Below are 26150 nucleotides of genomic sequence, written 5' to 3' on the forward strand. Positions count from 1 at the left end.
ATTAAATACTTATAAAAAAAATAATAGCATAGCTTTCTGACGCAAAATTGCATTAGCAACAAGGTCGACTAATCGCCCAAATTTCGACAAATTCGAACCATTATGAATCATTATATTTTTTATCCATCCGTTGAGGTACAAGTACCCATTGAAAATATTTGTCGAGTTTAGATTCGAAAATTACGTAGACATGCCGATCCGTCAAGTACGCTTCAAGTATCCCCGTCTATCAGTTTATTTAACAGTACGTACAATAAATGATCCATATTCAATAAGATAATTAGTTAATCGGTTAATATAAAAACCCCGACTCATTCACCGCGAAATTTAGTGTGAACTAGCATCGTGAATCGCTGACATATTTTAATGTAAGTATCCGAAGTAGATATATTGAGAGAAGATTTGAAGTTTTCCATCACGAACGGTTTATTCTTCATTTGAAAAGAACTATTTTTGCTCAATCGAATTTGTGTATTGTAACAATATTCCCCGCCTGTAACAATAAAATAAGTTCTACAATGAAAATCTTTCATAGATTTCGACATAATCCAATACTGAAGACCGTCTTTTTACTTTTTCTTAATAATGAAAGATTATTTCAGAGAGATTATAAACAGTTACTGAAACGTTTCCAATATATTTTTTATTTATTTCCAATTATTACATGTATAATCAAAAGTTTTTCTCTTAATGTTATTTAGTTTTATAAACATATTTTTGCTAATTCGAATATGTCTATAGTTTAACAGTTTTCCCCGCCTGTAACAGTAAGATTGGTTCTACATTGAAAACGTTTCCAAGATTTCGACGTAATCCAATACTGGAAACCGTTTTTTAACTTTTTCTTAAAAATTACAGCATATTGCAGGGAGATTATAAGCAATTACCGAAACGTTTCCAATATATTTTTGATTTATTTCCAATTATTTCGTGTGTAACCGAAATTTTTCTGTTAATTTTATTTACTGGCACTTTTACTTTCCTTGTCATTTTCATGTAATTTATTTATATAATGAAAAAACACCTTTTATACCACCAAATGATATTATATCAATATATCTCAGTCTTCTTGCTTCGGCTGGGATTTTTTCTCCCTTCTGAAGTACTTCTCTAATACATACTTAAGTCACAGTCAGGTCCTTGCTTCCCATATTCTCTTTACATGTTTTATGTCTTTCACGCGCTATCAGTTTCCTCGCGAACTGAATTGTTTCCTTTCTATATACTCTTCTCCTGATTCAAATCAAAGTCTATAATTACATGATGTTTGTCTTCTACCAGTTCTTAAATCATTCTTAAAAAGTTTCAAGTTTTCTTTCCTATTTCCAAATAGTATCCAAGTTGTTATTTTTTGTATAATTAATTTTATTCCTGCTTTCCTTTTTTTCGAGTTTACTTTTCATTTAGATAGTTTCTCCAGGTTTTCTTCTTCTAATTTTTTCAATTTTCATTTCTTCGCACCGTCACGCCATTTGTTCTCGGTCACATCTTCTTTTAACGCCACAGCTCAGTTGCCACTGCATCCAACAATGAGAAATAATTCAAACGCTGTTCAGTTATTCATCAGTAATTCTTCATATGTATCAAATGTATAGGTTAATATTTCTACATATTTTATCGATTATAATATAATTTAATTTTGTAAGTTTGTAATAAGTTCTTATGGTCTACAACTTTTATTTCAAATATTTTTCTATATATTCAACCTTTTTTTAGATGAGAAGAGCACACTTTATTCTGGAACCTCTGGAGGAACAATATTGAGGTGTCTTATTTCTTTACTTCTCATCTTCATCTGTAATTCTTTATATGTATCAAATGTATGGGTTAATATTTCTACATATTTTTTCGCTTATAATATCATTTTGTAAGTTTGTAATAAGTTATTATGGTCTCTAACTGTGCAGCTTTTGTTGACTTTGATTCATCGTCCTCTCTGACCTTTTGATTCCTTGTCATTACTACTAAGTAGTGATCACTTCCTATTTCTGTGTCACGTCTCACTCTTCTGACCATTATTTCTCTCTACTCCTAATTAAACCCTTAAAATAATAAGTCCACCAATTCTATTATTATACTAAATATATTCTCTACTACCAAATCTATATTCTATATTTGTTCACTTCTGCTTTTTATCTCCCTTGTATGCTGGATTTTCGTATGCTTTTTGTAATATAATTTAATATCATATATATTAGGCTTCTTAATTTATTTTATGACTGAATTTAATATATATTTAAACTAACTAAAATTAAACAATATGACTTTAACTTTGGTACTCTTCTTACACTTTTCTTATTATTTCCTTATTCCATCCCTGACAATATCAATCTAGAAAATGGAATGTATTTTACAACAATTACTAATTTATTTTACTGATTTTCACGAGAGTTTTCTGAGCTGCGTGTTTTATATGTGTATTTTTGTATCCACTTTTTTAAAGGTTACAAAAATATTCTCAAGTAAGTCAGTTTAATTAGTAAGAGTGTGAATTAATTTTCTAAAAATTTTCATAATTATGTTTCACAGTGACATTATTAGCTTTTAGTTTTTATTATTTTATATCGTTTTGCTGAAGTGTAAACTGATCATTATTCACAGTTTCGATATTGATGAATTCGATATATATGAGACAGTCATATTTCAGTTAAAATAATTTTTATTTCTTTTACACCCCCAAAAAAACCTTCAGCAATCTTTTTTAAAACATTCTAAAACTCCCATACTGTAAGAACAGGTAAATTGAAAAGTCCCCGGCCTGACACAAAGACGAATCATAATGAACAATGACATAATGAACCATAGATACTAGAATTAAATCCATATGTTTCGGTGTTGATAAAATATTGCTTCTTGAAGGAAAAATAAAGTTAAAGCAAAAACTTGGCTTGATGCCGAGTTTCCGGACATTGCCCCAGGAAAATCAACCATCAAAGATTAGTATGCTAAGTTTAGACGTGGTGAAATGAGCGCCGAAGACGGTGAACGCAGTAGACGCACAAAAGAGGTTGTTACCGACGAAAACATTTTAAAAAGCCACAAAATGATTTTAAATGACCGTAAATTGAAAAAAATTTTGCCAAAAAAATTTGTTTTACTACGGTAAGCCGAGGACTTTTCAATTGACGTGTTAAGATACCTAAGACTTCTAGTAAATTCATCTGAATCAATCCACGATCTTCCAGAACCATATCCTCTATTTTAGCTACAATTTATTCTAACAAAAGATGGAAGCGCGACCAACGCCAACTATTAGAAATCATACCACACCTAACACCATCAAACTGCCACAATAATCTCCGATAAGTTGCAATATATCTTTACCATTTAATAATGAAGTGCAAAACAAACATTAAACATAAAACAACAATAATTTTACAATGATAATGCACCAATAAACCCTCATTGTAGAAAAAAACAATCTCAATTGATCGAATATCATGGCACACTTGACTGATTCGGATGCTCTCGAACAGACAAAAAAATTCGGGCTGTTTACATTATTATCTCCGAAACGATTAAAGAACTTATCGAACTTATAGGCGGGTAGTTGGGTTAAAAAGATTAAGAAGGATCGAATACCTATAAACTATCAAATAGTTAATAGAATAATAAAAATAAAGTAATGATGGAAAACTTTTAACCTTTTCTAAAATATTTATGACTAAATAAAAACAAGTAAGAACATTGTTTTCTTAGAAATCGTTTTTCAATTTTACTTATCAGTATATGATATAATGTTAATTCGATAATAATAGTTCGATCAACGATCAATAGTTTAATAGTTTAAAATTCTTGAATAAAACTCGAAAATACGATTGATTCTAAACAAAAATGTATGGATAATATATTCGTAATGTATGACATTTAAATGCAAAAGCCAATTTCTCCCAAGCTTCCCGCAGCTCTTCTGTTTATTTCTTCGTTAACTTAGTGCAAAATGTTCATGAATCTGGGTCTAAAAGGAACTTAAATTATTTAAATTCTATATATCTTTAGAGTTTGGTGTGTGTATTGTGAATTCATTGACAGGTCACGTTGAAATTGTTGCCGAAATCGACTAATGGATGAAATTGGAAAACCGAGTATTGATTTTAACATTTGAGAAGGGAACTTACCAATGCTTTTGACAAAGAAATCCTTAATCAAATGAGGAAGTTAGAATTAGTAAGTTAAAATGAAAGAAAATATTATGGGATATCACTTCATTCGAACTGGATACTGAAATGATAATTGTTGTTGTATAGGGTAAATCAACAATATCTAGAGAATAGAGAGATGATAAAACAGATAGTTTTTGATATCTTTTTTGCAAATATGTTAAGATAAAGAACCTATAATCTGTTGTATAATTAAAAAACATATACTAGCTGCTGTCAATGTACTTCGATCAGTGATATTTATTGATGAAAATGCGAAGATCAATGTAAACAACGTAACCTAACATGATGGTATTGACATTTATATGCAGTTTATTGAGTTTTTCAGACATTTCTTCCAAACAATACTGTCGGTTTCAACGATTAAGAAGTAGTTGTTTTGATGTTACTGAAAACAAGATCTTAGTTAATTTTAGGACTTGAACGAAAATCCACCTCAAACCGTCAAAGAAGTTATTCTCCAAAAGGCTACGAAAGCAACTTAACGAAAATGCCATTTCGAACATCGCGGTTTCTTTACTTTACCGGCAAAAAAAGAGAAAGGTGGGCGACAATCCCCAGCCCGAAAAGATGTGGGTTAGTTCAGGAGACTCATCGAGATCGAAGCAGAATAATCAGGGCCATAAAGTCTTGCTCTGCATGTGGTGGGATCAGCAAGATTTAGTAAACTACGGGTGTCAGTTGAACACATCGAACGAGGTATTATTGCAAAAAAGACCAGCAATAGCAAGCGATAGACGCAAATGTATCCTCTTGCATGACAACGCTGGATCCCTAATTGCGAGAGTTCTGAAGGACACAAAATTGCATCTCGAATGGGAAGTTCTGCAGCACCCAGTACCTTATGATTGTCATTTGTCGATATACCATGGCATGACTGACGCTGAATGTCGAAGAAATGCAAAAACGGATCGATGACTGGATCTCTACCAAACCAGTATCGTTTTTTCGAGACGGTATTGCCATGTTGCCAAAAATATGGGAAAAAGTTGTTGAAAATTATGGACAATATTTTTTGAATATATATTGTATCAATTTTACTCAAAAAATAAATACATCTGTAAAGTGATAAGATTACATGCAAGCACCTAATACAATAAAGAGTTTTTAATCGTGTCAGTTATTTAATATTTAAGACCACCTGAAGGATTAAAGAACTTTTGGTCCAACCTATACGATGAGAAATGCAGCAAGACTGCAATATATTACAAATTCAGTTAAAATCTATACCCGCTGTATTTACCAGACATTGATTCTTCTCATTATCAGTTGTGTTGATCGATTATATATTATCTGAGAAAGCAGCATCTCTATTTATATAAAAATACTCGAGAAAAAGCTTTAAAGAATATATTTTTTTAAATACTTAATCTCTATAAATGTCATACATTACACTTTTAACGTGACATGTCTGTACTTTTTCGGATTTTCCATGAATATCTAGTGTTTATATTGTGTTAATGTTTCCATGTTAATCTAGTCAGAGACCAAAAAAGTGGGTCAACCTCGGAATCGAGAAAATAAGCTGTAAGTTTCTATAAACCTTTATTTTGACATTCTAACGATGTCCCAAAAGTCTCATAAAATCTCAGGTCCGCATATTAAGATATCAAAGACCACAAATATCTTTTTTCTGCAAATATATCGCTTTTTATTAGTTTAATGCTATTTTAATTTATTGTGGATATTATAGGAAATAAAATTATCTAAAAAACTTAAAAAAACGAATATTTTTTCTTATATATTCAACCGTTTTTGAGATAGCATAATGCATTCTTATTAATTATTACTGTATATTTAATAATATTTTCCATTAGTCAAATATATACTTGTTTAGGATCTGATATGAACTATATGCATTATTTAAACATTTGCAATACTTATCAAAAATACTGTTTGATACATTTATTTTAGTAAAAGTTCAATTATGAAGAGGTTTTGCAAAAACTTTAATAACAAGGACAGGCATCTCGATTTTCTTCTTCTTCTTCGTCATATTTATAATAAATGAATATTATAGGAACTATTTTTTTACTTTGTATACACATATACACAAGCACGCATTGGGTGGTTATGAGACGACTTCTGTCTTTGTTTAAAAAAGGATTGACATACTTCATTAGAACGCTAGAGAAACTTCCCAATGTAGGTCAAATGGCTCAAGTATTTGAACAAGAAAACATCCAGTATAGACATTATATGAAAATGGAATACCCATCTTGTTGGCAATATATCAATGCTCCGAAATCCAAGGATAGGATTTTAAGAAACATAAGATAGAAACATAGGATCTTATGACAATTCTATATATTTGAAAAAATTGACGTTTGAAATAGAGTTATTAATTAAAGACCCGTCTGGGTCGCCGTCTGGATAGAGCCTCTACTTCGTTATGGTTGTGTCGGTAGTCTTGTATATGTGTTCCTTTTTAAATTGTATATACACTATTTATACTTTTAGCCCCTTCTGTTTGTGTTATTAATTTAATTTTATTTATTAATAAATATCAAAATAAAAGTTTATACAGATTTACAGCTTATTATCTTTCATGGCGAGGTGAAACCCCTAACACGACTGAACTATGTGACGTACCATCACTTAGGTCACCTATATAACATGTAAAATCGATATCTTGGATTTACAGATAAATATGTCTAAACTCTTGCTCACTATCGCGGCTCTATTGCCAATACTATGCGGAGCTGATCACGGTTGGTACCCAGTGTACCACGTAGCCCCGCCACAAGGATGGATGAACGACCCCAATGGACTGAGCTACTTCGACGGCTATTACCACGCATTCTACCAGCACTATCCATACGCGCCGGAATGGGGTTTGATGCACTGGGGCCACGCCAGGAGCAAGAACATGCTGAACTGGGAACACCTCCCCATAGCCCTCACGCCCTCCCTTCCCGAAGATATCGACGGAATCTTCTCAGGTTCGGGGGTGGTTAACGAGGGCAATCTGACCCTGATGTATACCGGAGTGAGCGGGAATTCGACCCATCAAGAACAGTGCCTCGCCTATTCGTCGGACGGCGTCAACTTCACCAAAGAGGGCGTCGTTCTGAAGAAGGGCGGCAACGACGAGAACTTCCGGGACCCCAAGCTGTGGTGGCAGGACGATTCCTGGTTCGTGGTGATCGGGTCGAAAACGGACGACAACAGGGGCGAGGTGTTACTGTACAGGTCTCCCGACTTGAAGGATTGGAGTTATGAGGGCGTGCTGGCCTCCGCCGATGATAAACTGGGTTATATGTGGGAGTGTCCCGACTTCTTCACTCTGAATAACAAGCAAATCCTGCTCATCAATCCTCAGGGTGTGGAACAGGACGGATACGACTACCAAAACCTGTATCAAACCGGATATTTTGTCGGCAGTTGGGCACCCGGTGGAAACTACACCGTCGAGGAAGGGTTCAAGGAGATCGATCACGGTCACGACTTCTACGCCTCGCAGACTTTCTTTGCACCGGACGGTCGCAGGATTTTAATCGGCTGGCTGGCGATGTGGGAATCGGAATTCCCCGAGAGGGCTGACGGATGGGCGGCCATGCTGACGTTGCCTCGCGAACTCACCCTCTCCGAGTCCAACGTAATCGAGGTGAGACCGATAAGAGAAGTGCAAGAGTACCGCGAAGAAATTTCGAGCAACAGCGAACCAATCACCATCAGCGGCGGTGCTCCTTACGGACTACTAGCCGACGCCAAAGCCAATGAGGTCACCGTACGGTTCGACACAGCCAGTACCACCGCGAAAACCTACGGTTTGTTCTTCGGGAACGAAGCCGGGAGCCTCAACATCTCGGTCAACGTAGACCTCGGTCGCCTGTTCGTCACGAGGTACTACCCGAACTATAACATCACCGAATCGGAACGAAGCGTGGCCGTGGATCTATCCGGGCCGTTGAACCTGGACGTTTTCCTGGATAGCTCGTCGATCGAGATTTTCGTGAACGATGGAGCGGGCGTGCTGAGTAGCAGAATATATCCCGTGGACGGCCAGAGGGATTTGGTGGCGTATCAAACCGACGGAGTGGCGGTACTGAGCCAGTACAGTGTGTGGAACCTGAATGTCTAATGAATGTTTATTTATTTGAATAAAAATACCTATTCTAACTCATCATTTCTATTAGTTTCCCTTTAATAATTAACTATCTCACAATAAAAAATGTCATGTCGAATATTATTAATATAATTAGATATTTGCATGTATTTTGATCAGTACGTATTACACTGTGTGACAATTTTTTTTCCTATAACATTAAATATAATGGCTTTATCAAATTGGACCTGCTGAGCACGAAAACTTAAACGGAATTTTTTGTAACAGGTGCCATTTTAAAGTTCTAATACATTAAAGTATTATAAATAAATAAAGACAATTATATTTATATATTTGTATTATTAATTTTATTAAAAAAATAGTAACATATATTTACAAATAGACTATGAATCAAAACAGTTCAGGATTAAGTGGTCAATAGAAAAAATGAGCCATATATTCTGAAAAAAAAATAACGAAATATAATAAGGTGCTTAGGGTACTTTCCTAAATGGTACTACGATGAGAAATCTAAACTTTGCACTCAGTTTATATATGGAGGATGCTTTGGAAATAATAACAGATTTGATATAAAAGAGCGATGTTTAGAAGTTTGCGCCAAAAAAGATAGTAAGAGATGTTTACCTTTTTGACTTTACTACATGTTTTTCTTTGTAACAATCACTGAAAGATTCCAAAACTTTTAGTCCTCAGTTTAATGTCGATGCATCTTATCGGCGTACTTTGAATGAGGTTCATCGTTAGATTGTATAAAAAATATCAATATATTGATAGTCTTCAGCAAAGCGTTATTTTTTAAAGTTCCGATATTTTGATATTTTTTTAAACGTTTAAAGATGTGTATCGATATTTTTCCCTTTCCCTACATCCCTAGTTGATCGTTATAGTATCCCTAGTATGCTCTATATAAATAATTGCATACGTACCAGGTAAAAACAATGCTACGTCACACACACACACATCCTAAATCTAGCTAACTTGAGTTGTTTCATCCAAGAAAAACGACGTCTCGTGTTTTTATTTTCATACATAAACTAAATACACAAAAACACTATTGAAACTGAGGATACATTATGATCAAATAATACTGATTATACTTAAGTGACAAAAATGCCGAAGGTACTATATATCAGGAATACTAAAATGGCGTCATAAACAAACTAAAACAAACCATAGAAACAAACAATCGCGTTATGGAAATGAGCCAATCAAATGTCTTCATGGGGCAATTCAAACGAAGCAATCAAAAAAGTGGTCTGATGGTACCCGCATTGGTGGGACCACCATAAAATTCTATGAAATCAAATGACGTATATGTCAAAACTATTTCATCGTATTTACCAATCAGATATATGGTATAGACGAAAATCTATCAAGCAGTTATTAAAAAGTACTCGTAACAGCCCTAATAATTCCCGTATATCGTACAATTATGAAATAAAAATACAATTATGAAATATGCCCATAAAAATTGCTTCGTACACCTAATATCACAAAAAAACTATGAAAAGACAAAATGTAAGTTGAATGTAGTTAGTATTAGTTCTTGTTCGGAGACCGTCCAAAGACAATACTGACACTTTGTAGTAGTCAAATAAACGATAATCATTTTAACCGTCAAAGGAGATATAATTTCTCAACAAAACATCCCTTACATTGCTGCAATTACAAAAAAATACTTTCAGCACTTAGGTATATCAAACCATTTACTAATATACCAAAAATTCCTTTATCATGCCAGAATAGTTAAAAAGAACTGTTAATTTTACAAATTATTAATACTATTAATAGAGTGACCTTAGTTAACAATAATCTAATTGAATGTTATAATATTATATTATAATTGCTTATGAAATATATTTAATAAAACTTATAGACGAATATATAAATATTCACAGCACATTACATATTTGACTATTATATAAAAATGTGTTCAAGAGAGAAATGTTTTGTGCAAACATGCTCCCCATATTTTGGACTGAAATACTTTGCCCCGCTTATATTTAATATATTAATATATCTAAATTAATCCCATTGTATTTTTAGAATCGCCAATATTAAGAAAAGTCGAAGTACCCATAGTTGAAAATAAAAAATGCGAAGAAATGCTCAGAAAAACAAGATTAGGAGACGATTTTAACCTCCACGAGTCTTTCATATGTGCTGGAGGAGAAGCTGGAAGAGATACATGTCACGGTATGTAAATTATATTTGTAACAACATCTATTATGCAAAAGATCATTGCAATACTTTCAATTTTAACGCAAATACAATATCTAACTCTTATGGGCTGCACAAATTTCAATTTCAATTAAATATATCACATATAAGATGTATACATCAGGTAAACCTTGAAAAAAGTTGGTAATATTAATGTTATGTGATAATAATTGAACGTAACTTTTTTGTTTTCCATTAATCTAACAAATATTTGTGTTTGTTTCCATAAACAACTTGATTTTGAAAGGAAAGTATTTGGGGAAAGGTATTTTTCCCCAAATAACACTCATTATTTGCAATTATGTGAATATTAGTCACATTACAATCGTCTATATATAACAAAGCCGAATTGATGTTTTTAATGAAACATATTTGTAACGGTATGTCATAAAAAAAAATACCAAAATACCCAGGATACTGAACCAAAATCTTAAATTAGTTCCTGTAATAAAGCATCATTATAAAAAAAATTGCATATCATGGACAGCTTAATAAATAAGTTTAATCTCGAGTATGTAATTTTACGTAAAAAATTAGAGATAACACATATTTGAACCAGGAAAATACTTAAATGCACTTTACTTCAATTAACCCACCTGTGATGTGTTTATAATTAGGAAGTGTTGCTATGAGATGATTTAACTATTTTTTTCTAGTAGAAAAAATCGAAAAAACAATACAGTTATAAATTAAATAGACAAGGCATATCTATATTGTATGTATTCCATTAAATAATATCCAAATTATTCCTTCTACGATAACATAATTTGAAAAGATATTAAATTATGAGCATAAAATCATCAACTAGTGAAATACCATCATTGTCAAACAAACAGGTTACCATGACTACAAACCGATCACCTAATATGGCCCTGTGATTGGCCAACAGGTGGTATGGGTGGTAAATACTATTATATTTTTCGACAATTACATTCAATATTTAAAAATAGTTCAGAAGTAACGTTTCTAGGCGTCTCACTTAAAATTTTCTCGACCAAAAATGTATTTACCAATTAACATTAACCCCAAGGTAAGATGATTTATTTAACAAAACTTTTGTAAATACAGCAGGACTTGTTTATTTATTTTAGTGTAGCCGAAAGATCAGTGAACTATAATTAGGGATAGATAGTCTCCATGTAGATAGTTTTTAATATGGCCATTATTAATAAGATATCTACTTTTTAGGTGATGGAGGAAGTCCGCTTTTATGTTCAAACGACAACTATAACACAATGATACAAGTTGGTGTAACTTCCTGGGGAATCGATTGCGGACAAAAGGATGTTCCTGCTGCTTACGCTGATGTACGACATTCGTACAACTGGCTCATTACAGAATTAAATAAAAGAAACATAAGTATTACAGCAACAGTAAACTAAAGGCTCACTATTTCCTGTAGGTACATAGTAAAATTATTTAATTTAATATTGTATATGTTCAATAATGCAATAATAATATACTTTTGGAAATAATATACCAATATTTTGTATCCTTTACCCTATTTCTAAATTGTAAAATAATAATCTAAATTATAGTGAAAGAGTTTAAGAAGTACACCGAGAAATTGATTAGTTAGAAAATAGACTACAACTTGTTATAAAAAGGTACCTGTGATTTTTATTATAAAATTAACAAAAAACTATAAATCAGTATAACATTCAGTGAATTTTTTATATACATAATCCGCAATAGACAAACAGCTAGTTGCAGCAGGGCTTGGTGTATATTTCAAATTAATAATCCTTTTTCCTATCCCATTTCCATTAAAAAAATTAAATATATAATCATCAACAAATGTTCCATCAGAATTTAATAACTGACATTGAACTGCTGTGGGGCCTTTTATCACATATTGATAAGAAAAATTTGGAATAAATTGTTGAAGATACTTTATCTAAAACATACCTTCTTAATGACTCAATTATCTTATAAATTTTTATTAGATGTACATCATATCAAGATATATATATATCTAATATTGATAGGGACAATATATTGATAATATTTAAAATAAAAAATATATTACTAACCTGTATGTCAGTATTTAAAGTGTGACAAAGCTGGTTAATACACTGAGAAAAATTTCTAACAACCATGTTGCGAACATTACAAGAAAAGACCATTTTAGATAAATGACTTAAGCTTACTTCATCATTGCTAAAAAATGCATATCACTATAATATATAATAGAAAAAAGATATATAATTACCAATAACCCTCAACTTTCAATGCTGGAACAGCAGATGGTCCCAGTAAAATAGTACCTTTAATTTGTGGACTGAAATGCGCCCCCAAAAATGGTAACTCTAAATCTGGTACTCCATAAACGTTTGTTTGTAGGTTTTCACAATACTTGGAGTCGATTTCTTGATAACTGACTTTTAAAATTAGAAATTGCTGATGTTTAATGGAATTTTTAACTTCTAACATGTCTGATAAAGTTTCTGAATGTAAACCACCACATACAACAACATATTTTGCAAATAATGGTGGGCGTTCAGACACACATAAACAAATTGGAAAACAGGAATCTTCAGATTGTTTAATATCTACAACCTTAATTAAAATGATCAACTAATGTAACAAAATTATTTTTAATTAATTTACCTTATAGTTAAAAACTAAATTTCCACCACTATGTATAAAATCATCAGCTAAATGTTCTGTTACTTCCTGAAAATTAACATTTGCTGTATCAGGACACCAAAGTGCTTTTTCGCCCTTGCAGCTTGGGCTATATTTTCGAATTTCTCTTTGGGACTCCAGAAGTTGTAAACCTCTTACCTAAAATACAAAATAACCACAAATAATTAATTAAATCTAAAAATTTTAATGGTATTACTATTTAAAAATAATAAGAACTTGCTTTGTTGTCTTGGCCTTGCTCATATAATTTGCACAAAACATTAACTTGACATAAATCTGGCGCTATAACTACTTTTCCCGCTCGTTGATACTGGATATTCTTGTCATCGCAATATTTCTTCAACAGCTCGATTCCTTCTACACAAAGATTCGCTTTCAAACTATTTGGTTTGTAAAACACACCACAATGCATCACTCCGCTATTATGGGAACTCTGATGTTTCCCAAGGGAGCATTCCTTTTCCAACAAACAAATGTCTTGCCCAGGACATTCTAATAGAAATTTTCTCGCTACAGCTGTGCCTATTATACCACCGCCAATTACGACAACATCATATTTATTCCTTTAAGATATTAAATTATTATTTCTTAAATACCAAATACAAAATTGCTTACTTAATACTTATAGTAGTCAATTTTTGATGGAGGTATCTCGTTGTGAGACTTAAAAACATCTATTTATTCTGGACAAATGTCAAAAATATATTATAATAGAGTCTAGAAACAATTTAACAATATTGACAATGACACAAGCATACTTTGTAATATTTTCTGCAAATATATCTAGTACTATCCTTAGTTAAAAAAAAATTATGTGTAAATATTAAAATATTTATTTAAAGTTGGTGGTACAAATATTGGTAAGTTAAGAGGCGACAATTGCATTGAATTTATTTTATAATATACAAAGTACATGTAATACATATATTACGAAGAATACATCTCATAGCTTATATATGTAAATATATAAATATTTATTGAATTTTAAAAAATGCCTTTTCGTTATTACTCCTTTTGCAGCATGAAAAAATACAGTCATTGGATGATCGTTTAAAAATATGGATATGCCGAAGTATTCTGTACAAGTCTTAGAGAAACAAACCTATCTACACCGACGCCTTGAATGTAACCTCGATTATATCACATAATATTTAGTGTTAAGTATCTTGGTGCACACAATTAAATAAAACTTATCGAATAGTAAATTCAATTGGGTAATCGATGCTACAATCACCGGTGGGATATATCCAAGAACCTTAATTAACCCTAAGATAAAATTCATAAACTCTCATGATATAAAATAATGTTAATAAATACCTGAATAGAAGAAACGTTATACAAAAAATAATAGTTTCACTTTATCATAACTATACATAATCACATAGAAGGAATACTTAAATTAGTCAATGCACCTGCACCATACATCTCACTGGTTTGTCTGAAATATACTATTTTTAAGTTTTTAACTGAATTATATTCAGTGTATTGAACAATTGCAAGATTCACTCTGAAATTAACAGTATCATTTGTTACTTGTTACCGAAGATTCTCTAACACAGATTAAATCATGACAATATCAATCAGACTTGCAACTCTGCGATACCAATTTACTTGCATTTACACCATAAATAATATAGTGATACAGTAACACAAGTGAAAATGGCACATAAGGTAACTATAAAACCTATATAATAAATAAATAACAAAACAAAAACAATTAATAAATTAAATTACTAGCTATATAACTAAATATTATCTCTCCGTTAAAGCAAATCCATGCTTGTAAATGACAAAGTCCTTATGTTGGAAATCAAGGTATGCTGTGGAATGGAATGCCATATTGGACAATACTACGATATACTCAGACGCAGCAAACATAGAGTAAACTGAAAATGTATGAAGTGTTACAAGAAATATTGTGATTAAAAATTGGAAAGAGAAATAGTTAAATAAACTTACCATATGGTTCACAAAAAGAATTATGTCTCATGAACAAATAGCCAGCTATTATAATAAAAATTAAATTCGTCAACAAACATCTTTTTTTCCACTTTAAACTATGTCGTTTTATTTTATTGTACTTTTTTTGCAAAATGCATATTAAGAACATGTATATTTCTGATACTAGTATAAATGTAATGAATGCTTTCTCATGTATTCCTAAAATGGTTTGATATAAATAAAAGTAAAGGAAATACTGTTGGTATTTAATTTCTTACCATAAAATTTGGAGGAGGTAAAAAATGAGAGAGTCAACAAGGCTATGTTTTCTACTATATTCAGTACACAGGCTAAATACCCCAACCAGAAATTGTCGCGCTTCAGAACCGTTTGATGATGATTTAGATATTCCATTGCAACAAAAATTCTAGGTAAAGCTTGTAATGATATGGCAGCTTGCCAAATTTCTCTTTGTGGCGAAAAACTCCCTATAGCTGCGGATATTGATGGCAGAAAGTTATATACTTGGCAGTGAGTGTAAGTTGCACTTTCGAAATTAAATATAACCGAATAACTTATACAGAATATGAACGCTAGTAGTGGAAGACACGTTACTGCGATAACGAACTTCTCGAAAGAAACCCGACAGTACGGAATATACTCATATTCACTATATAACAATCCATATCGGGCCCTAGTATTTGACATCGTTCTAAAATTCCCAAAAACAAAACAGATTGATTACCAAAACATTTTTAACGAAAAGTTAAGGTTATGTTTCCTTGAACGTCGAACTCATAACAAGGCGACGATACACCTGGTGGACGGGAACGAAACCGTCTGATTACCCATAATTTAATTTTAAATAAGAAAACCAAATAAATTTGAAATAATTCTTAAAAGTCATGTATATAGTTGTGATAGAAACGAATACAATAAACTATGTAAATTGTTTTTGTGGTAATTATTAATATCAAACAGAAAATCGAAATAGAATAATGGGCATTTTATGTAATTATGTTATTATAAATTATTTAGGCCTCACCTTTATTTACACGTAGCTTTTGTAGTAAAAGTACATTTGAAGTGATAAAAATCTTACAGCAAAATTAAATGAGCCATGACTAACGAATTAGAAATATATATAAAATAAATCGTCCAGTTTTATATCGAAGTTGTCACAATATTTCAGAAATGAAATATCTCGTTCCTTTGTACTTTTTGGCTGCCCTACAGAGTTGTGCCGCTTGTGTAAGTTAAAATATATTTTATTTAATGAATGTTTTCTAAGTATATATAAACAATATACTTAATTATGTTTTGTTACAGAATGGCTGGACCGCTAAAATAACAAGCTATAAAACCTGTGTTAATAATAGCGTAATACAGTTACCTTCTGACGGATTAGAAGTCCTGTTAGATAAAGACTGCAACGTGTATCTCAAGGGATGTGTGGAAATAACTAAAGATTACAAAACCGCAAAGGTATAATTCAGTTGTGTTTTTTCTCTCTCATTAATTGAACATTTAAGGGTGCGTATCTACTCAGGAAGCCACCGTTACCTGAGTTAGATGGTGAAATGGACTTTTGCTCGTTGGATAAGAAACTGAAAAACATACCGGATGCAATGAAAGCTCTGGAATTGCTGGGAGTACCAACGCATTGTCCTGTTAAAGCGGTAATAAATACTTCCCCGTATTTTTAGTGGCACAATAACTTTGTTCTTTTAGGGTAAAATATGTGGAAGCCCATCGAAAAAAATTAGTGTGATGAAATACAAAAATCAACTGGGAATGGCGGCGGGTAATTCGGAGGTAAAAGTGGAAATTGATCATGATGTCGGGAAAAGTTGTTATGAATTAAGTTTTAATGTCAACCGGGCAAAGAAGGGTTAATTATAACTGAGTGTATTGTATATGTCAATAAAATTTTATAGCACAGCAGACTACTTTTATTTATGTAGTTAAAGCGGCATACTTGATTTATAATATAGCCTACCCGACTTCAAAAAAGAGGAGGAGGTTTTAGGTTCGACCATATATTTTCACCGATTTCTTCGTCCATTGTGGACCGATTTCAATTTTTTATTCGAATGTGCACTCTACATCCGAGGTGGTCCCATTGGAACCAAATCAGGATCTGTTGAGGGAAGGGGGGAAATCGAGGGGGGGGGGGGGCTCTCAAAGTCCATAGGCACGTATAAAATGGTCACGTATTTTTATCTAAAACCTCGTAGAAATATTGTAGACAGCTGTTTCTATGATGTAACAATTAGGGCCTTTAACCTCAACAAAGGTTGCGGGTTCGATTCCCGGCAGGGACAATAACTTTTTCTTGTAGTTTAGTTAGAACATTTGTCAAATCACTTAGGCTGGATAGTGGACCGCGGGGCCTGAAACTTTTCTTATTACAAAAAATGTTTGTCAAACGTCTAAAAAAAAGTAAATTAAAAACCCTTCAACTGTACATTCCATAATGATCTCTCGGATAAAATATTAAAAGTACTAACACGGTGTGTTATATACTTTTGAGTAAAACAGGTGAACAGAATATTAAGAGGGTAAGACTCAAAGTTTACTTTCAGTATAAGAAAAGATAGACAGAACTGTGATAGATCCTATTAAATTGATGGCACTAAACAAATATGAAAAAGGAAAAAGACGAAAGAGATAATTTTGATTTGTAATGCACCAAAGTTCTTAGCTTATGGTTTATATAATATTTATTTCTTATAAATATATTTATTTTTAAAATATTATATTTATATTTTGTAGATAAATGTACATTATATATTTATATTTATTTATTTTTAAATATTATATTTATATTTAATTGAATTTTATTTAATAAATTATATTTCAGAAAAAAATTGTTTTTTTTATTTAAATTTCATTGGTCAATTAAACATGACGGCAAGGATGTCACGTGCCAAACATTAGTAATGAGCCAATCTTCACAGTAAAATATTTTTCTTACAGGTACCTATAATGGAGATTTAAAGTGACTAATCGAATTACTTGAATGGCCCATTATGGTGCCCTCTGAATGTTGGGCAAAGCAAAACTTTGCGCCTTGCGAAGCCCCTATTGAGTTGCATCTCTATTACTCCACATGTGTACAATACAATTCTATAAAAAAAAATTTCTTATCTTGCCTAAGTGCAGGGTAGTTAAGTGGTATACCTTTTATTTCTCAAGAGGATCTGCTCTTGGACATTGACACTGTTATTAATATTGATTTACTTCACTTCATAAGATGAACCTATTTACCTGATCCTAAAAATTATCTCAATATTTTGCATAATATATCATAAACAAAATATAGCAATTGTTGCATATGTGTTTCTCTTACCTCTATTTGTATTCTTTTAATCACCAACTGCACTCACATTTCGGCACACTAATTATTAAGATATACGAAGGAGTTGAAACTCACTTACCTGAAACAAGAGACACCGTATTATAAGAAATAATTAAAACACTGAAAGCACTGTGATACGATGATCACTATTTATATTTCGGGAATAGGAAGAAATACAAATAGTTAAGCTGCGAATATATATTTATTGTTTTTCAAAGTACTCGCCACGATGATCGATACACTTATGCATACGCTTAAACAAATTTTCAAAGCACTTATTCCATTCCGAATGAGGTATCTTCAAAACATGATTTTTGAACGCTTCAATAGCTTCTTCGGGCGATGAAAATCGTTGACCACGCAGTTTGTTCTTTACGGATGGGAACAAAAAGAAGTCATTGTGGGCCAAATCAGGGGTTTACGACGGAAGACCCATCAATTCGATGTTTTGAGTGCTCAAATAGTCTCTTGTTTGAAAGCTCGCATTGTCATGATGAAAAACAATCCGGCGTCTCTTGTTTGTTTTCCTTATTTCACTGAAGACTTTCGGCAAGCAAATGGTTGTGTATCAACTGTTCTACGATCCTCTAGAGGCACTGACAATATGACCAGTTTTCCCGAAGAAACAGATCACCATTTTCGTTGAAGTGCTTCGTGCGCGAACAACTTTTGTTGGATTTGGTTCTTGGAACACCCATACAGTCGACTGTCGGGTTCATACGAATATATCCATGATTCGTCACCTGTCACGATTTTATACACGTCTTTCAAAAGACCGAGATTGAATTTCTTAAGCATTTCTTTGCACCAATCGACACGAGCGATTTTCAAATTGTGTGGGATCCAAGGCGAACATTTGGTGAACAATTTTCGCACAGCTAAGTGTTCATGTAAAATCGCATATATGATGGTGGGACTATAGCTTGCTTGCAGTAGTCTATGTATAAAATAAGTATGTATTATAAGATTTTGTACCATAGGATACCTAAATTTGTTACAGATATCTGCAATAATGAAAAGTATTTTACAGAAACCTGTAATATGCTTCTGCGGCCACCAACACATTACAGAAACCTGTAACATTTCTCGATAAGTTCTGGATATACCTCATAGAGGTTACAACGAATTATTAAAAATAAATTAGACAAAGTTACATTTATTATTAGGGGATTCATTTTTAGTGTTCTTAAAGAAATTAATTATACATTTGAACATCAGATAAGCAACTGCATGTAGCTAATGTAATTGACAACTGCACTTAATGCGGTGATGTTAATTTTTATAATTTTATATAAAAAAAAATTTAAAATGCAGTTATGACTATAAAAAAAAAATATAAGATAGTAACAATTATGTTATAGCTTAAACTTACACAATTAGATACATAATTGATTTGAATATAAACATAATGGTCTTTGTAACAATAATTATAAGTGGTTCCAATTTATAGATCATTTACATTTTACATGTGAATGTTTTAAAATAATTGGCACAACTTATCTTTATTCTGACTATCACTCTAGAACTGCTTTGAAAGCTTCTGACGAGTTCTCTGAAGATATCTCCTAACCTAATAAATAAGTAGAAGTTAAAATATATAATAGCTGAATATATTCATTATGTACCTACTTTGTCAAAAATGAAAGGAACCACAGACTCAAGTATCTTCAGTGTCTTTGGGTTTCAGGACAGAAAGACAGTAAAATCGCAAGGCAGAACAATATATCCATAATATTATTAGACAGATGCTGGGACGAGTGAAGATATTGTAATACCAACTTGTCTATGTCAGAAACTGGATTAGAAGACGATTCTAACATATACAGATTAAAATGATATGAGAGTATAGTCATAACTGACTACAGTCAACAATCTATACATTTCCTATCACCCAAAATTAAACAATGGAGTGATTGAATAGAGTAGAGGAAAAATAAATGATGACTAATAAATAGCAAGAAAGGCGAGAATTAAATGTTATTGCTATTTCACATCTAAAATAAATCAATTGTCTTAAATTCATTTATTGTTGCAATTACGGATTGAAATAAGATTTTGGGCAGTACCTGAATAAAGTATATATAACAGCTAAATCGTATTTATTGTAAAATTAGCAGATGCAAGATGCAAATAGATGAAAATGATGAAAAGAAGTTACTTGAGCCATAAAATAAAATTTAGCAAAGAAACACACGAAAGAAATACAATCCCATCAGTGGTTCCAAAGTTGCTGCAGCTGTAAATTCCATATTATTTCTGAAATAATGAAAATAAAAAAATATTATTGTCAAACTGAATCAAGTATTTACCTTGTGAAATAGCTTCAAATTATCATCATACGACTAGTATCATCAATCGAACAGTGGTTCGTCAAATACCCAGTTTCTGTATCTTGCAATATGGGCAGATTCTTATATATCCAATGAAAACAAGTTTCTTGCACGAGAGAAAAAGAAAGTGACAAAGAGAGATAATGGTAAACGGAAAATGCCATTCTACTTGGAGATATAGAAAAATACATATACATAGAAAGACAAATAGCTTCGCTGAGGAGGTCTTAAATAAGAAAATTGAGAAAAGGAAATCTAACAAAGGCGCGGCAATCTCCAATTAGATGTAGCCATCACTAGGAAATTCAAGCTTATCAATAGTTTCAAAGTTTTCCCCTGTCGTGGTCCTGTCAATGCCACATTATTCCTGAAATAATAAAAATAAAGATAATTGTCAAACTACATCAAAAATTTACCTTGTAGAAATAGCTCCAAATTATGAGAAAAGGGACTTAACAGTACCATCAATCCAATGGTGCCTCATCGAATAGCCAGTTTCTGTATGTTGCCATATGGGTAGATTCTTATATATCCAATAAAAACAAGTTTCTTGCACGAGAGAAGGAGAAAGAGAAAGAGAAAGAAAGAAAGAGAGAAAGAGAGAGAGAGAGAGAGAGAGAATAGTAAAAGGAAAAAATTATACTTGGAGTTATGGATATACATAGAGAGAAAGAGAAAGAGAAAGAGAGAGATGGGTTCATTGAAGTCTTAAATAAAAAAATAGAGGAAAGAAAATTAAGCACACGTGCATCAATCTCCAACTAGATGCAATCGTCACTAAATAAAGGTACATTTTTTGGAGGTTCCAAAGTTCTCCCTATGCTGCTAGAGTAAAAGCCATATTATATCTGAAAAGTAATAATCATAAATAAAAGTTATTATCAAACCGCATCAAGTATTTACCAGGTAGAAATAATTTAAAATCAGTAGAAAAAGGACCCCACCACCATCATTAATTGGACATTGCTTGATAACATTATTGTAGCTTTTGTTGATACCTAAGTGACATAAAAATGTGAAAAAATCACTACTAACAATACATATGTAACTAAAGTTAAAATTATATAAATATAATTTATCAATTTTTACCATATTTTTCAGTTCCATTGTTAAAACCTCTGAGTTCTAACATTAATTAATTAAACTATTGGCCAACTATTTATATCACCTAATTTGAAGACGCTCAAAGATAATAATTTTTAGTTCTGATTAAGAATGCCTCTTGGTTTTGTCTTTGATTTTGCCATATTCCATGCAATTTACCTATTGCTAAAAAAATCTCAACTGTTTATGTAATATATTGTTAACAAAATAAATTAATCACAGTATCTCCCTTACCTGCATTCTTATTCTTCTGTAGTCACTAACTTCATTCACATTCACTCACGTTAATAAATTATTCGAAGAAATCGCGTTCAAATCTGATTATTTTGCCGCTCACTTACCTGAAACAAAAGACAAATTATAAGTAATGATTAAAGCATTAATATTATCTAACATAGAGACATAAATTCAAATTCAAAAGACAACAAGCAGAAACATTTTCGAGATTTATTCTAATTGAAAAATTATGTCATTTAGATAGTATTTTACTTATATAAGAATGAAAATGTACCTGGAGGCATCTGGAAGTAAGTTATATCCTGCTGTGGTCCCCAACATGTTCGTTCCAAGCCAGTACCATTTGCGGACTTCTTCAAACACGATTCCAAGAAACAAATGTCCCATAGAAGGCGCCCGAAAAGGTCAGCAACGAGACAGTTTACGCTGGACATAGCAGATGATAATCATTGCTATTAATTCACCGTAAATTGTTATAATACTGGTCTGGAACCGCGACGCGGCTGGATTTGTACTGCAACATCTGTATCAAATTAAAATACGTTACAATTCGATACAAAAATATATACAAAAATGTAATTTACCTGATGTCCCATATCCTGTCGCCTCATTTGCTTCAATCCTACCCCATCATAAACGTAACGCGCACATCGGGTGCTCAAGTTTTCTTGCAAATGTCGGACGATTCCTAATAATTAATTAACAACGCGGTATTGGGCTCGACGGAACCCTAATTTTCCCGGGGGTTGGACCACACTCCACTGACACATTAAACACTCACGCTGCGTACGCGAAGTGTCCTGAAACAAACGAGAACAATATTTAAATGTTATTATATCAGACATATGAGAAAACTCACCTCACTATTCTGAAGAAGGCGCTGGGATATGCTGGCTCCGGAAAAGAAGCTTCAACGTTGATCCAGACCCAAACAATGACCAGCCCGAAGCCGATTTGGTGATGGAAAAACATTTCCACCATCAAATTAACTCCAAGTCGACCATTGTCAGGACCGAATCGACGCTAAAACTGTTTAGTTTTAATTGGTGTAATATCTTAACGATCAAGAAGAGAACAAACAAAAACAATGGAGGAGTATACCGCGCCGACCGTCATGACGCTGGGCACGTAATGCACAATCCGGATGGTCACCACGGGCCTCCCGACATCCTGGGCAAAAATCTTCAACGAATTGCTCGCGTGACTAGTCCTGATGAACGCCGAGTCCCACATTATCACCGGAAAAGGAGGAACGAAGATCTATCGGACCACCACCAATGACAACCCATACTAGCCCACTCATCATCTATCGGTCGAACTCACGGGTCTCCAGCTGTAGCAGACCCGCAAGGCGATCAACTAGAAGTTGCCGAAGCAACGGGCAATATCATACAACGTATCAAAGTCTGCAATGGCCTGCTACCAAGGGAATGATAATGTGCACCAAGACTAGGACGATCCAGGCTGGTCAGCCACATTAGCGCGCCCAGGTCAAGCGCGCAGAACACGTGATGCTATTTGATTTATCCGATACCTGAAAATAGAAAAAAAAATTAGATAGTTTCCGTATTATTCCGACGCATGTCAATTAGGCGTTGATTTGTAACGGACGTACGCTAGGGTTCTTGATAATGATAATTTCATTATAATTTACGAAATAATCTCTACTTACCCGTTGTGGAGCACAGCAAGGCACTGCGAAGTTTAAAAAAAGAACGAAAGCGTTTCAAATTACTGCATTTAAAAAAAATGATCGCAGTTGTATAGAGCGACGGCGTCGAGCCACAACGAAGGGCACCGCTCGTACAACTATAAGGAACGCGGATGAAGTACGATTCAAATTTGCACATGGAAGTGCCCAGTTGCCAACGATCCGGAAAAATGGTCACTATTAAATTTATAATCATCAAATAATTTTTTCTGTTTAAACTTGAGATATTTACAATTGAACTAATGTCAAACTAATAATTAGTAGAGTTTATGTATTAATTTTCGTTTAATATAAATTTATATTAAATTTGTTTAAAATACATTAATAATGTATAATGTCAAACATAAAATGTATAACGGCAACATAGTGCGCAAATCGTAGGGTTAGAAAAAAACCATGGCACACTGAAATTTCTCACAAGCAATAAATATTTATTTTTTTTTAATAACACTTCCTTAATATACCCATTTTTAAGTTTAATATTTTGAACAATTTTGAATTTTTAATCAGGGGCGTGCAAAAAATTTTATTCAGCAAATAAACAAATAAATAAATAATAAATTATTTTTAATCCAATTCCTTGTATTATAGTTTGAATGTTCTTGAAATATTTAAGAATTATGTATTGTTTAATTAAACGTAAATACTTCTGGAACTTTCATTATTTTACGGATTGCAATAAAACTTAAATGATTTTATTAGTAATCATAAGTGGAGGTTTATAATTTATTATACTCTATATATGTAATATACAATTTCTAATGTATATATTATATAACATCTTGTATATCTAATTTTTTCCATCTAACTAGAATTATTTAATAAAATATAATTGACTATCATGAGACAAATAAATACCATTAGCATTATATTTTTTATTAAATCCTAATATAATATCATAAATGAATATTTCTCTTTCTCTATCTCTCTCAATGAGACTTTCCTTTTGAGCGATTTCAAGTTTTTCAGGGGATTTATTTCAATTAGTTATTATTTATATTATTTTTTTGTATTCTTGGTCAAATACTTTTTTATTTTTAGTTAGTTTTTATTATTGTCAATTAGTTTTTTACATACTTAATACTAGTAGTATCATGTATACTTTCTCCATCACTGTGAAAAAATGTGACAACTTGGATGTACAAATGTGAAAATTTGTATATATTGTCTCTGATGGAAATTATATTGTAAATAACGTAATTATGTTATCTTATTAGACAGAGGGAGAGAAGATTTTATCAATGTTAAAATGAATTTTAAATATTTCTAATTTGTTTCCCGAAGAAGGCCTATTTGTGCTACCTTAAAATCGAATTGGAAAATTTAATTATTATTCTTATGTAGGCATGTTTAACTAAACACTTTCAAACTTTTAACATGTTTAAATCAATGTATTGAAAACCCCGTTTAATATTTTTAAGCAAAGGTTGTTGATTTAAAATATGTGGTTTGTCCTCTCTCAGGGAAACACTATGTATTTTATTGATATATATGTACAAAAATCTATATCTTGCAGTAGTCTGTATATAAGATAGGTCTAATTACAAGATTTTTAATAGGACACTTGAATGTATTACAGTTATCTGTAATATGAAAAGTATTTTACAGAAACCTGTAATGTGTTTCTGTGGTCATCAACATTTTACAGAAACCTGTAACATTTCTCGGTAAGTTCTGAGTATGCCTCATATATATTAAAAATATTTATTAAATAGAAATTATACAAAGTTACATTTATTACTAGAGGATTGCTTTTTAAGTTATGAAAAAATATCATTTTATTTTGTTACATGCTACTTAATTATTACAATTATTACATTACATGTATATATAAAAAAATATATGATAGCAACAATAATAGTTATGTAATAGATTAAACTTACACAATTAGTTACATAATTGATTTGAATATAAACATAATGGAATTTGTAACTATAACTATAAGTGGTTTCAATTTATAGATAATTGAAATTTTACATGTGAATGTTTTAATATAAATTAGCACAACTTATTTTTATATTATCACACCAGGACTGCTTTGATGACTTCTGACGAGTGCTCTGAAGATACCTCCCAACCTAATAAATAAATAGAAATTAAAATATATAATACCCGAATGTTTCGGCTATGTACTTACTTTGTCAAAAAAGAAAGAACCACAGACTCCAATGCTTTTGCTGTCTTTGGATTTATCAATTCTCTTTGGTTACATGGTGGGGATGTATTACACAGGTAATTTCCGTTATATGGATATAGAACATAAGACCACAAGACAAAATAACACATCCCTAGTATTAATGGAGAGATGTTGGGATAAGTGAAGACAACATTACTTGTTTCATCCATCAATATTTTATGCAATAACAAC

General features: G+C 32.0%; 5 protein-coding genes and 1 long non-coding RNA gene across 8 annotated transcripts in view; 3 read left to right on the top strand and 3 right to left on the bottom strand.

Annotated features, from left to right (window-relative positions):
* The window catches only part of LOC143205298 (phenoloxidase-activating factor 2), a 29981-nt gene extending 18049 nt beyond the window's left edge, over positions 1-11932 (top strand). For both annotated transcript variants that reach the window (XM_076418530.1, XM_076418531.1), the window contains exons 5-6: positions 10276-10425; positions 11638-11932. In XM_076418530.1, coding sequence (XP_076274645.1) covers positions 10276-10425; positions 11638-11831 — 344 coding nt within the window. In that variant the 3' untranslated portion in view covers positions 11832-11932. The remainder of the gene's footprint in view (positions 1-10275; positions 10426-11637) is intronic.
* LOC143205292 (sucrose-6-phosphate hydrolase) lies at positions 232-8286 on the top strand. Of its 2 annotated transcripts, none has more exons than XM_076418520.1 (2): positions 232-368; positions 6805-8286. In XM_076418520.1, exon 2 carries the CDS (start codon positions 6811-6813, stop codon positions 8242-8244), a length of 1434 nt encoding a protein of 477 aa, XP_076274635.1. In that variant the 5' UTR covers positions 232-368; positions 6805-6810; the 3' UTR covers positions 8245-8286. The 2 variants fall into 2 exon arrangements, with proteins under 2 accessions (XP_076274635.1, XP_076274634.1); XM_076418519.1 differs by lacking the exon at positions 232-368 and adding an exon at positions 4135-4167.
* Positions 11933-12024: 92 nt separating the features above from the next.
* LOC143204471 (L-2-hydroxyglutarate dehydrogenase, mitochondrial-like) lies at positions 12025-13772 on the bottom strand. Its single transcript, XM_076417018.1, has 6 exons — positions 13714-13772; positions 13319-13661; positions 13060-13236; positions 12662-13008; positions 12483-12609; positions 12025-12346 (listed from the first exon to the last, which is right to left on the bottom strand). The coding sequence occupies exons 1-6, from the start codon at positions 13770-13772 to the stop codon at positions 12092-12094; spliced, it is 1308 nt and encodes a 435-aa protein (XP_076273133.1). The 3' UTR covers positions 12025-12091.
* Positions 13773-14711: 939 nt separating this feature from the next.
* On the bottom strand, positions 14712-15866 carry LOC143205302 (post-GPI attachment to proteins factor 2). Its single transcript, XM_076418538.1, has 3 exons — positions 15318-15866; positions 15058-15258; positions 14712-14984 (listed from the first exon to the last, which is right to left on the bottom strand). The coding sequence occupies exons 1-3, from the start codon at positions 15745-15747 to the stop codon at positions 14851-14853; spliced, it is 765 nt and encodes a 254-aa protein (XP_076274653.1). The 5' UTR covers positions 15748-15866; the 3' UTR covers positions 14712-14850.
* Positions 15867-16131: 265 nt separating this feature from the next.
* Positions 16132-16978, top strand: LOC143205304 (sporozoite-associated mosquito saliva protein 1). Its single transcript, XM_076418541.1, has 4 exons — positions 16132-16290; positions 16369-16524; positions 16572-16718; positions 16771-16978. The coding sequence occupies exons 1-4, from the start codon at positions 16234-16236 to the stop codon at positions 16933-16935; spliced, it is 525 nt and encodes a 174-aa protein (XP_076274656.1). The 5' UTR covers positions 16132-16233; the 3' UTR covers positions 16936-16978.
* Positions 16979-22038: 5060 nt separating this feature from the next.
* Positions 22039-22780, bottom strand: LOC143205358 (uncharacterized). Its single transcript, XR_013007798.1, has 3 exons — positions 22656-22780; positions 22346-22594; positions 22039-22175 (listed from the first exon to the last, which is right to left on the bottom strand). It is a non-coding gene; the product is annotated as an uncharacterized LOC143205358 (long non-coding RNA).
* Between the last annotated feature and the right edge of the window lie 3370 nt (positions 22781-26150).

Source organism: Rhynchophorus ferrugineus, unplaced genomic scaffold, assembly GCF_030347505.1.
Source record: "Rhynchophorus ferrugineus isolate W39M unplaced genomic scaffold, kcgeb_rfMv2 rfM11, whole genome shotgun sequence".
Classification (NCBI taxonomy): domain Eukaryota; kingdom Metazoa; phylum Arthropoda; class Insecta; order Coleoptera; family Curculionidae; genus Rhynchophorus; species Rhynchophorus ferrugineus.